The sequence below is a fragment of the Salvelinus fontinalis genome, unplaced genomic scaffold (assembly GCF_029448725.1).
Source record: "Salvelinus fontinalis isolate EN_2023a unplaced genomic scaffold, ASM2944872v1 scaffold_0055, whole genome shotgun sequence".
Lineage (NCBI taxonomy): Eukaryota > Metazoa > Chordata > Actinopteri > Salmoniformes > Salmonidae > Salvelinus > Salvelinus fontinalis.
The window spans coordinates 579,325-588,626 of record NW_026600264.1 but is presented as its reverse complement, the minus strand read 5'-3'; the positions used below and the strand labels follow the sequence as shown (position 1 = coordinate 588,626).

At 43.6% G+C, this 9,302-nt stretch overlaps 1 protein-coding gene across 8 annotated transcripts in view; it reads left to right on the top strand.

Annotated features, from left to right (window-relative positions):
* Positions 1-216: 216 nt before the first annotated feature.
* The window catches only part of LOC129842589 (lysine-specific demethylase 4C-like), a 48,341-nt gene continuing 39,255 nt past the window's right edge, over positions 217-9,302 (top strand). For 7 of the 8 annotated variants that reach the window (XM_055911212.1, XM_055911213.1, XM_055911216.1 and 4 more), the window contains exons 1-5: positions 217-345; positions 5,153-5,321; positions 5,950-6,125; positions 6,613-6,727; positions 7,221-7,414. In XM_055911212.1, coding sequence (XP_055767187.1) covers positions 5,178-5,321; positions 5,950-6,125; positions 6,613-6,727; positions 7,221-7,414 — 629 coding nt within the window. In that variant the 5' untranslated portion in view covers positions 217-345; positions 5,153-5,177. Of the gene's footprint in view, positions 346-5,152; positions 5,322-5,949; positions 6,126-6,245; positions 6,271-6,612; positions 6,728-7,220; positions 7,415-9,302 lie in introns of those variants that run through there. The other variant, XM_055911218.1, reaches the window with a different exon arrangement.

Genomic DNA, 9,302 nt, shown 5'->3' with positions numbered 1-9,302 from the left:
AACAATAGGAAAACAGGAAGGGAGAAAATATACATCGAAATTTGTCCCCAAAGTGAAAAACCAAGCATTTCTGAATGAACATTTGTAGAAAATATTCCTAAAATTAAATAAATGCTTCATTTTGTTATGTTTATTATTTGTTCTACATTTGTGGAAGTGAAGGTGCGTCTTTGGCCGACAGGGGGCAGCCAACTACACCACTGGTCTGAAATCTACTTATCGACCTGGCAGAAGTCTGAAGAACAAGTCGCTGTAGACCAGCTGTTATATGAAAACAGCTGGGCGATCAGGGCGAGAAGAGATAAACAACAATACAACGAAACACAATTTTTCATACACCAAAAGGTACAGTACAAATTTCCTAACAAATGCAATCTATAACACGGCTTAAATCCATGCCTATAACGTTCAGTGTCAACTAGTTTGTGGCGTCTATTTTCGTTTGTAGCAGTGGACTGGTTAGCTAGGCTAGCTAGTTGGCTAAGCTAACTAGCTACTGTTGCTAGCTAGCCCAATTTGGCACACGCTGGCTAATAACAGCAACTCGTTTTCGCTGCATGCATGCATTATCAATTGATTCAGACATTATTGCATAGAGTTAACTGGCTGTAGATATAGCAGCTCTGCTTGGACATAGTCTACGTTACACATCTAACACCGAATGTTTCTTATACCCTGTTTTATTACTGGCTAGCTAACAGTTACCTCTCACAATTAGCTGGTGAGGCTAGCTCAAACCCGTTGATTTGGTGTTTACGTTGTGCTAACTTCTCCTAGCAAATAGCTAGCTAACTGTTAATATGTTGTTAGCTAGCTAAACCAGTGAAACTGCGATGCACAATACTAACGTTACTAGCTAAATGTATTTCTCTGTGTGTCTGGATAACAGCCAGACTATTTATGGTTGATATATGTTCAATTTGTGCAGTATATTTCGTCAGCTAGTAGCTTGCTAGCTACCGCGGGCCTTGTTAGCTAGCATAAATCTCGACTGCATCCATTCAAGATGGGATTTAAACCCCCTCTCTGCTACGCGCATTGTGCAGATGGCCAGTTTAGCAAGCTGGCTACTTTTCCCTTTTCTCGTCGTAACCAGTTCTTGTTATTTATCTCACGTTTGACCACTGTAAGACTCTTGAATTCTGACAATAACGAAAGAAAGGGAGTGGTTGATTCAATCAGTCGTAGTTATCCATTATTTGAACTGTCTCCTTTGATCTGCCATTGCTGGCTACCACAACTGAACGTAGGCTAGCTCAGACAGAAAGACGGACAAAGATCAGATTAGCCACACTGCACTTCGGATTTATCTTGGGAAATAAATGCACTGTCACAAGTGATTTAATCATGTAGCTACTAGATTTAAGAAAATATTTGAACAGCTTTAAATGGCAAATTTAACATTTTATATCTAGCATGATCAATACCGTTATATTGTAACTGCAACAACAGAATTCATAGATTTACTTTATTCGAATCAATTCAAATGTAATGTTTTATTGTTATTGTATAACCCGTTCATTGCTTTGCGAGATAATCTATATGAATGATTTGAGACACATTTCCTTATTGTGGGTATATTCCTCAATGTACTGTTTTGCCTGAACAATTTTTAAAAAAAGAAACCAACTGTTATTGTGTGTCTAGTCCTTTGTCTCCTTTGTCAAAGTAAATTAAAAAAAGTATACCAAATGGCACCCTATTTCCTATATAGTGCTCTAATTTTGATGTAAGCCCTGGTCAAAAGTAGTTCACTATGTAGGGAATAGGGTGACATTCGGAACGGACCCAGAGTTGTGATGATCGGAACCCTGCTGGTGGTAACTAGCAGAGGACCACGATTTCCTTTGTGGGAGATGACCGCCACCCAGTGGTCAACTTGTAAATAACACACAGCGGAACTGAAGGTTACACGAGTAAGAATGAGGGGCATCCCAAAGAGCACCCTTTTTTAGTACACAACTTTTGACCAGAACCCATACTCCTATACTATGGCCTATGGTAAGAAGTAGTGTACTATATAGGGAATAGGGGGCCATTTTGGAGGTAGATTTATTGTAGTTGCACTGCCTGCAACACTGGGTTTAGATCAGCTAATCTACTAGCTTATCAAGGCTTATTGGATTGATGATGAGTTAATTAGTAGAAACGGGTGTGTTAGAGTTGGACTCAGGAAGAAGGAAGAGAAGCCTGCTGCCTCGGAGGTTTTGTGTCATTAACCAATAAGGCCTGAGAAGAAGAATAAATATGTTGCACACCGGTTATTATTGCTATCGGTCCTTATTGGTTAGTTACACAATAATATCCTACGTGTTGCTTTTTATTGATGTTATTCATTTAAACAATACTGTAGCCTACACTGCACAACACTGAGTGTTGTTCCCAAACCCTGGTCCTGATGTGAGGTGCCTTATTGCTATTAGAAACTGGTTATCCATGTAATTAGAGCAGTAAAACGAAATGTTATGTCATACGTGTGATATACTCGCGGCTGTCAGCCAATCAGCATTCGGGTCGCTCGAACCAACCCAGTTTATGATAACCGTTTTAATACGACTTAGTAAATACATGGTTACTTCTGTGCTGTAAAATAGGGCTACTGTAGTACTGCACATAGTATGTAGACTAGCTGTGACGCTAGTATCTCTACAGTATGTAGACTAGCTGTGACGCTAGTATCTCTACAGTATGTAGACTAGCTGTGATGCTAGTATCTCTACAGTATGTAGACTAGCTGTGACGCTAGTATCTCTACAGTATGTAGACTAGCTGTGACGCTAGTATCTCTACAGTATGTAGACTAGCTGTGACGCTAGTATCTCTACAGTATGTAGACTAGCTGTGACGCTAGTATCTCTACAGTATGTAGACTAGCTGTGACGCTAGTATCTCTACAGTATGTAGACTAGCTGTGACGCTAGTATCTCTACAGTATGTAGACTAGCTGTGACGCTAGTATCTCTACAGTATGTAGACTAGCTGTGACGCTAGTATCTCTACAGTATGTAGACTAGCTGTGACGCTAGTATCTCTACAGTATGTAGACTACAGTTGAAGTCGGAAGTTTACATACACTTAGGTTGGAGTCATTTAAAACTCGTTTTTCAACCACTCCACAAATTTCTTGGTAATAACAAACAATAGTTTTGGCAAGTCGGTTAGGACATCTACTTTGTTCATGACACAAGTCATTTTTCCAACAATTGTTTACAGACAGTGAATTATAAATTAAATAATCTGTCAGAAGTTAATTTAGTGTGTGTAAACTGTGCCTTTAAACAGCTTGGAAAATTCCAGAAAATAATGTCATGGCTTTAGAAACTTCTGATAGGCTATTTGACATAATTTGAGTCAATTGGAGGTGTACCTGTGGATGTATTTCAAGGCCTCCTTCAAACTCAGTGCCTCCTTTGCTTGACATTATGGGAAAATCAAAATAAATCAGCCAAGACCTCAGAAAAATAATTGTAGACCTCCACAAGTCTGGTTTATTCTTGGGAGCAATTTCCAAACGCCTGAAGGTACCACGTTCATCTGTACAAACAATAGTACGCAAGTATTAACACCATGGGACCATGCAGCCGTCATACAGCTCAGGAAGGAGACGCGTTCTGTCTCCTAGAGATGAACGTACTTTGGTGCGAAAAGTGCAAATCAATCCCAGAACAACAGCAAATGACCTTGTGAAGATGCTGGAGGAAACAGCTACAAAACTATCTATTTCCACAGTAAAACGAGACCTATATCGACATATATATCGACAAGGAAGAAGCCACTGCTCCAAACCCGTCATTAAAAAGTCAGACTACTGCACATGGAGACAAAGATCGTACTTTTTGGAGAAATGTCCCCTTGTTTGATGAAACAAAAATAGAACTGTTTGGCCATAATGACCATTGTTATGTTTGGAGGAAAAGGGGAAGCATGTAAGCCGAAGAACACCATCCCAACCGTGAAGCACGGGGGTGGCAGCATCATGTTGGGGGGGGGGGGGGGGGGGGTGCTTTGCTGCAGGAGGGACTTTGTGCACTTCACAAAATAGATTGCATCATGAGGATGGAAAATTATTTGGATATATTGAAGCAACATCTCAAGACATCAGTCAAGAAGTTAAAGATTGATCGCAAATGGGTCTTCCAAATGGACAATGACCCCAAGCATACTTCCAAAGTTGTGGCAAAATGGCTTAAGGACAACAAAGTCAAGGTATTGGAGAGGCCATCACAAAACCCTGACCTCAATCCTATAGACAATTTGTGGGCAGAACTGAAAAAGCTTGTGTGACCAAGGAGGCCTACAAACCTGACTGTTACACCAGTGCTGTCAGAAGGAATAGGCCAAAATTCACCCAACTCATTGTGGGAAGCTTGTAGAAGGCTACCCTCAAACGTTTGACCCAAGTTAAACAACGGTATGTAGACTAGCTGGGATCTAGTGTCTCTACGGTATGTAGGCTAGCTGGGAGCTAGTGTCTCTACGGTATGTAGGCTAGCTGGGATCTAGTGTCTCTACGGTATGTGGGCTAGCTGGGATCTAGTGTCCCTACGGTATGTAGGCTAGCTGGGATCTAGTGTCTCTACGGTATGTGGGCTAGCTGGGATCTAGTGTCCCTACGGTATGTAGGCTAGCTGGGAGCTAGTGTCTCTACGGTATGTGGGCTAGCTGGGATCTAGTGTCTCTACGGTATGTAGGCTAGCTGGGATCTACAGTATGTATCTAGGTTTTATCAGTCTAGTCAGACAACCTATGGGCCTAGCCTGTGTTCTATTTAAGCACTAAGGCCAGGGCAGTGTGGTATATGGCCAATATACCACAAACCCCCTGAGGTGTCTAATTGGTATTATAAACTGGTTAGCAACGTAATTAGAGCAGTAAACATCAATGTTTTGTCATACCCGTGGTATACAGTCTGATATACCACGGCTGTCAGCCAATCAGCATTCAGGGCTCGAACCACCCAGTTTATTTTATACTCTTTTTCTCTGTCTGGGTTTTAATTGGTGGAGGCAGGATGGCAGGGGGCGGAGCTCTACGGCCCTGTTAACCCCTCCTGCCCTGTTTCCTTAGGATATTATTCCACTGCTTCCCCCGTAGTTAACACAACCTATTACTGTAATGAGATTATAATAAGGCGTAACTATTTCTCTGTCAGGGCTTCATCTGTGTGAGCAGGCAGGATGGCAGGGGCGGAGGTCTACGGCCCTGTTAACCCCTCCTGCAAGATCATGACCTTCAGGCCCACCGTGGAGGAATTCAGAGACTTCAACCGGTACCTGGCCTACATGGAGTCACAGGGGGCGCACCGTGCTGGCCTCGCCAAGGTGTGTGTGTGTGTGTGTGTGTGTGTGCCTGAGAGTAGGACTGGAAGTGTGTCTGTTCATGAAAGATGAGAACAACCTGTCTGAGTGTAATTTGGGGATTATCACCCTCTACCTGTCTCCAGGTGATAACCCCGCTCTCTCTCTCTGTGTCTCTGTGTCTCTGTGTCTCTGTGTCTCTGTGTCTCTGTGTCTCTGTGTCTCTGTGTCTCTGTGTCTCTGTGTCTCTGTGTCTCTGTGTCTCTGTGTCTGTGTCTCTCTCTCTCTGTGTCTCTGTGTCTGTGTCTCTGTGTCTCTCTCTCTCTCTCTGTGTCTGTGTCTCTGTGTCTCTCTGTGTCTCTCTGTGTCTCTCTGTCTCTGTGTCTCTGTGTCTCTCTCTGTCTGTGTCTCTGTGTCTCTCTGTGTCTCTCTCTCTCTGTGTCTCTGTGTCTCTCTCTCTCTGTGTCTCTGTGTCTCTCTCTCTCTGTCTCTGTGTCTCTGTGTCTCTCTCTGTCTCTCTGTCTCTGTGTCTCTCTCTGTCTCTGTGTCTCTGTGTCTCTCTGTGTCTCTCTCTCTCTGTCTCTCTGTGTCTCTCTCTCTCTGTCTCTCTGTGTCTCTGTGTCTGTCTCTCTGTGTCTCTCTCTGTCTCCAGGTGATTCCTCCTAAGGGCTGGCGTCCTCGGTGTAGCTATGATGATATTGATGACCTGGTGATCCATGCCCCGATACAGCAGATGGTTGCAGGCCAGTCAGGCCTGTTCACTCAGTTCAACATCCAGAAGAAACCGCTCAGCGTGAAGGAGTTCAGACGCCTCGCCAACAGTGACAAGTAACCACACACACACACACACACACACACACACACACACACACACACACACACACACACACACACACACACACACACACACAACAAAGACGAGCACAGTATAAACACACACACAGGAGTTCAGACGCCTCGCCAACAGTGACAAGTAACTATAAACACACACACGGCAAAGACAAGCACAGTACAGATACACACACACACACATAAACACATACAAACAGGAATTCAGACACCTCAGCAACAGTGGCAAGTCAGTAACTATACACACTCCCTCTACCTGAACTGTATGTTATATTTAGTATAGTTGTTATAACATAGATCTTCTACCGCTCCAGATATTGTACTCCCTCTACCTGAACTGTATGTTATATTTAGTATAGTTGTTATAACATAGATCTTCTGCCGCTCCAGATATTGTACTCCCTCTACCTGAACTGTATGTTATATTTAGTATAGTTGTTATAACATAGATCTTCTACCTCTCCAGATATTGTACTCCCCGCTACCTGAACTATGAGGACCTGGAGAGGAAGTACTGGAAGAACCTGACTTTCGTATCTCCCATATATGGAGCTGACGTCCCCGGGAGCCTCTATGACGAGGTAGATGTCTCAGGACTCATAGAATATCAGTGTCTCTCTCTCTCCTCTCTCTCTGTCACTCATCACTGATCATCAGGATCTCTGTCATTTCATTCCCTGTATATTCCTATCTAGCCATCCCAACCTCTCCTCTGTCCTGGTGCAGGGTGACGTATACAGGAGTGGAATATCACACGCATCAACTATCTAGATACTTTTTGTTTCTCTCCCTTCTGTCTCTCATCTAATTCTCTCTCCTCTCTCCCTTCTGTCTCTCATCTAATTCTCTCTCCTCTCTCCCTTCTGTCGCTCATCTAATTCTCTCTCCCTTCTGTCGCTCATCTAATTCTCTCTCCCTTCTGTCGCTCATCTAATTCTCTCTCCCTTCTGTCTCTCATCTAATTCTCTCTCCCTTCTGTCTCTTATCTAATTCTCTCTCCCTTCTGTCTCTCATCTAATTCTCTCTCCCTTCTGTCTCTCATCTAATTCTCTCTCCCTTCTGTCTCTTCTGTAGGGTATAGAGGAGTGGAACATCGGCCACCTCAACTCCATCCTGGATGTGATCGAAGAGGACTGTGGTGTGTCTATCCAGGGGGTGAACACACCCTACCTGTACTTTGGCATGTGGAAGACCAGCTTCTCCTGGCACACTGAAGACATGGACCTTTACAGCATCAACTACCTGCACTTTGGAGAGCCCAAGTCCTGGTAGGGGGATACTGTGTGTGTGTGTGTGGTTATTTACTAGCATGTTGTGTTTCAGCCAATACTGAGAGGCAGGGTTAGAGGGAGAGATGGGTAGGAAGGGACGGGGGAATGACTTCTTTATTCCTCCCATGTAAGTCTCCCTCTTTCCACCTCCCTCTCTTAGTCTCCCCATCTCTCTATTCCCCTTGGGGTACACTGCTGCTCATTAGAGCAGGAAGACCTGTAACACACACATGGTTCTCACCTCTCCCCATTTAGACACATTTCCCTGGAGGGGAGGACCACCAAGAAGCTCTTCTCTCAACCCCTCCTCACCCCTCACCTCTCCCACTCCTGGGGCAGTCCTTCCTCTCCCCTTACAGACACACACACACACACCCTTACCTCAGACTGACAGTTGAATATGGGGCAGATAGTATGGGCTTCTGATGGGGGAGAAGAGGTGTGGGTGAAATGGAATGCCTAAGAACCCTGAGGGAATTCTACAGAGTTCTCCTGGTTCCATGTCAGGAACTTCAGAAGAGTTAGAATTCCAGGGCTCACCACTAGAGGCCAGTATTGTCAGTGTAGATGATGAAACATCTGAACAGTTTGTCTCCCCTCTACATAACACCTACCCCGTACACTAGTTTACTATTTACCTTCTGTATTAACCTGACTAACATTGTCTCTGTCTACAGCTGTATTAATATTAGGCATATTGTCTACAGGTATATTAACGTCAGACGCGTTGTCTACAGGTATATTAACGTTAGACGCGTTGTCTACAGGTATATTAACGTTAGACGTGTTGTCTACAGGTATATTAACGTTAGACGCGTTGTCTACGGGTATATTAACGTCAGACGCGTTGTCTACAGGTATATTAACGTTAGACACGTTGTCTACGGGTATATTAACGTTAGACGCGTTGTCTACGGGTATATTAACGTTAGACGCGTTGTCTACAGGTATATTAACGTTAGACGCGTTGTCTACAGGTATATTAACGTTAGACGCGTTGTCTACAGGTATATTAACGTTAGACGCGCTGTCTACAGGTATATTAACGTTAGACGCGTTGTCTACAGGTATATTAACGTTAGACGCGTTGTCTCTGTCTACAGGTATATTAACGTTAGACGCGTTGTCTACAGGTATATTAACGTTAGATGCGTTGTCTACGGGTATATTAACGTTAGACGCGTTGTCTACGGGTATATTAACGTTAGACGCGTTGTCTACAGGTATATTAACGTTAGACGCGTTGTCTACAGGTATATTAACGTTAGACGCGTTGTCTACAGGTATATTAACGTCAGACGCGTTGTCTACGGGTATATTAACGTCAGACGCGTTGTCTACGGGTATATTAACGTCAGACGCGTTGTCTACGGGTATATTAACGTCAGACGCGTTGTCTACGGGTATATTAACGTTAGACGCGTTGTCTACAGGTATATTAACGTTAGACGCGTTGTCTACAGGTATATTAACGTTAGACGCGTTGTCTCTGTCTACAGGTATATTAACGTTAGACGCGTTGTCTACAGGTATATTAACGTTAGACGCGTTGTCTACGGGTATATTAACGTCAGACGCGTTGTCTACGGGTATATTAACGTCAGACGCGTTGTCTACGGGTATATTAACGTCAGACGCGTTGTCTACGGGTATATTAACGTCAGACGCGTTGTCTACGGGTATATTAACGTTAGACGCGTTGTCTACGGGTATATTAACGTTAGACGCGTTGTCTCTGTCTACAGGTATATTAACGTTAGACGCGTTGTCTACGGGTATATTAACGTTAGACGCGTTGTCTACGGGTATATTAACGTTAGACGCGTTGTCTCTGTCTACAGGTATATTAACGTTAGACGCGTTGTCTACGGGTATATTAACGTTA